Here is a 2,500-nt window from a genome sequence, read left to right as displayed (position 1 = left end):
TTCATCTCCTAGCCTACATTCTTTGGTTGAACGAAAAACTTCATATGAAGAAGAATATTAATGTATACTATAAGGTCAAAGAAAAACCTTAGACAATGCAGTGACGCACCCTTAGCTGAATAAAATAGACTGTCGTCTTCCAGAATAAAATCACTAAAGTACAGTATATCACCTTTTTAAAGGAGTCGAGAGTCTTAATTCCTTCTCCTCCTCTTTCTCCTCCCCTTCCTCCTCCATACTGATTTTCTATTTTTTGGAAATTCATGATCAACCACACTATCCCAAGACGGAGTGTATAGATTCCCTCCTCCTGTTCTTCTTCCCCTTTCTCCACTATATAATTTTTTTTAAATTATGAATAATCGCCCTTACTAAAACGCACATTTTCATTCACACTACCCCAAGACGGAATACACAGACTCGTTCGAATGGGGTCTGACCTCTGGGATGTCCTGCAGCATTAGCGAACAGATCACTGTCGGGATCCCCGAGCTAATTGGCGCTGATATCAACCTGGAGGCCTCTTTCAGCTTGGACGAGAGCATCAGTGTCTCAAAGAGCAAGACAGAGACCTTCAGCATTCAGAACGAGATCACCATTCCCCCGAAGTCGAGTCTTAAGGTCGGGTGAGAAGGTTTTGTCGTCGGGAGGGGATGGGTTCTTTGGGTAAGAGTCTTCGGGTAAGAAGGTTCTGTCTTCGGAAGAGGTTTTTTTTTTTAACGAGTCCTGAAGAGGCTGCGAGTCTCAAGGTCGGGTAAGAAGGTTCTCTCTTCGGGAAGGGAAGAGTTCTTTGGATAGGAGTCCTGAGGAGGCCCAGAGTCTCAAGGTCAGGTAAGGTTCTGTCTTCGGGAAGGAAAGAGTTCTTTGGATAAGAGTCCTGAGGAGGGTAAGGTCAAAAGTATAGTAGAGACCACGTCAGTGTATGGAAGCGAGATGTAGGTGTTTAGTTCAGGTAGTCCGTTGGAGGTGTCATCGGAAGTGTGCTGGTCCCGCATTCGCTAAGTTCTGGTTTCGATTCCAGTGCTTCTCCCCGATTTCCAACAGTGACTGCGCCTCCTGGTCTTAACCCCACACAACCCTCATCCATTGGTGAAGGTAATAGGGTATTGTTATTATCATCACACGGCCGATAACCAATTTTTCTACCCTTAGAGACAATACCAGGCAGAGGACTTTATGAGGAGCCTATGAAGAAGAAAAAGAAAAGGAAAATGGGAGAAGAATAAGAAGTGGACGGTGGGAGGAGGTGGAAGAGGAGGAAGGTGGGGATACAGGTTGTAAAGAAAAGGAAGAGGGATGGAGAGGGTAAAATAGAAGGAGAGATATAGGTCTGAGACTATGAAGAAGAAAGAGAAAAGGAAAATGGAAGAGGAATAGGAAGTGGAGGGGGGAGGAATTGGAAGAGGAGGAAGATAGGGAACAGGTTGCAAGGAAGTGGGAGAGGGAGGGAGGGAGGGAGGGAGGGAGGGGATAAGGGAGAAGGGAAGGTAGGAATTATAGGAGAGAGATGCGAGTACAGGAAGCACTGTGGTTGCGTCCCTCTCTCTTTTTTTTTTTTTTTTTTCTTAAAGAGTAAGGGAAGGAGTACCGTTTTTCTGGTTAGTCCGTAATGTATTTTGAAATCTTCTGCTCGAATGTCTCTCACGTAATTTGTTCGTTTGGTTACATGTTTGCATTTATCTACTTGTTTATTTTATTTAGTTTTTATCTACCTTCGACGTTGTCAGGGACCAAACGGTCTCCTGTTGGTTTGGTAAGTGGGCCATTACAAACTTAATATTTCTACACAAATGGAAAACAACTATAGGTCAGCGGTTATGCATAAGAAGACAAATGTAATTCGTATGTAAAGACTGGTTTGAGAAAATAAGCAATCAGGCTAACGAATAAAAGATAGATAGGACAGTAACGATTAAGTTAAACATATAAACAACCATTTAAGCAAATAATCGGTAAATATATCAATAAACACGAAAAGATAAACGCAATGAAACAACACCAACAGGCCGAGTGGATCATCACGGAACATGAGGTCGATATTCCCTTCAGTGCTGATGTGACGATCCAAGGCTACATTGCGGTTTGGTACGAACAGAAAATCGACGACCATTGGCTATGGTTCTACCCAATCCACTTCCTCGCCGACGAGTACTTCGTCTATCAAGCTCCTGGCAAACTCACGTATGTGCAGGGCACAATTTGCCTAACGGGTTCTTTGGCGTGCAGCCATCCGTAGTGGTGCTATGGAATATGGTGAATGCATGGATACATGTATTATACATGCATATACGTGGACACATGCATGTGCGAATATATGCACGCACACATGTACACACACACGTACATATGCATGCATACATATATACATATATATATATATATATATAGATATATGTATATATATGTATATATATATATATATATATATATATATATATTCATGAATTAATATTCGTATATGCATGCTTCGTGCTTTTATATATTTCTTCCCAACGCACTT

At 42.1% G+C, this 2,500-nt stretch overlaps 1 protein-coding gene across 1 annotated transcript in view; it reads left to right on the top strand.

Moving 5' to 3' along the window:
* LOC143020373 (uncharacterized) overlaps positions 1 to 2,500 on the top strand; it is a 16,680-nt gene that overhangs the window by 7,231 nt on the left and 6,949 nt on the right. Inside the window, exons 4-5 of the mRNA XM_076176755.1 lie at positions 406 to 621; positions 2,006 to 2,181. Coding sequence (XP_076032870.1) covers positions 406 to 621; positions 2,006 to 2,181 — 392 coding nt within the window. The remainder of the gene's footprint in view (positions 1 to 405; positions 622 to 2,005; positions 2,182 to 2,500) is intronic.

Source organism: Oratosquilla oratoria, chromosome 39, assembly GCF_046742065.1.
Source record: "Oratosquilla oratoria isolate Oo_2021 chromosome 39, ASM4674206v1, whole genome shotgun sequence".
Taxonomy (NCBI): domain Eukaryota; kingdom Metazoa; phylum Arthropoda; class Malacostraca; order Stomatopoda; family Squillidae; genus Oratosquilla; species Oratosquilla oratoria.
The sequence above is the reverse complement of the archived record's forward strand: the minus strand, read 5'-3'. Positions and strand labels throughout refer to the sequence as shown.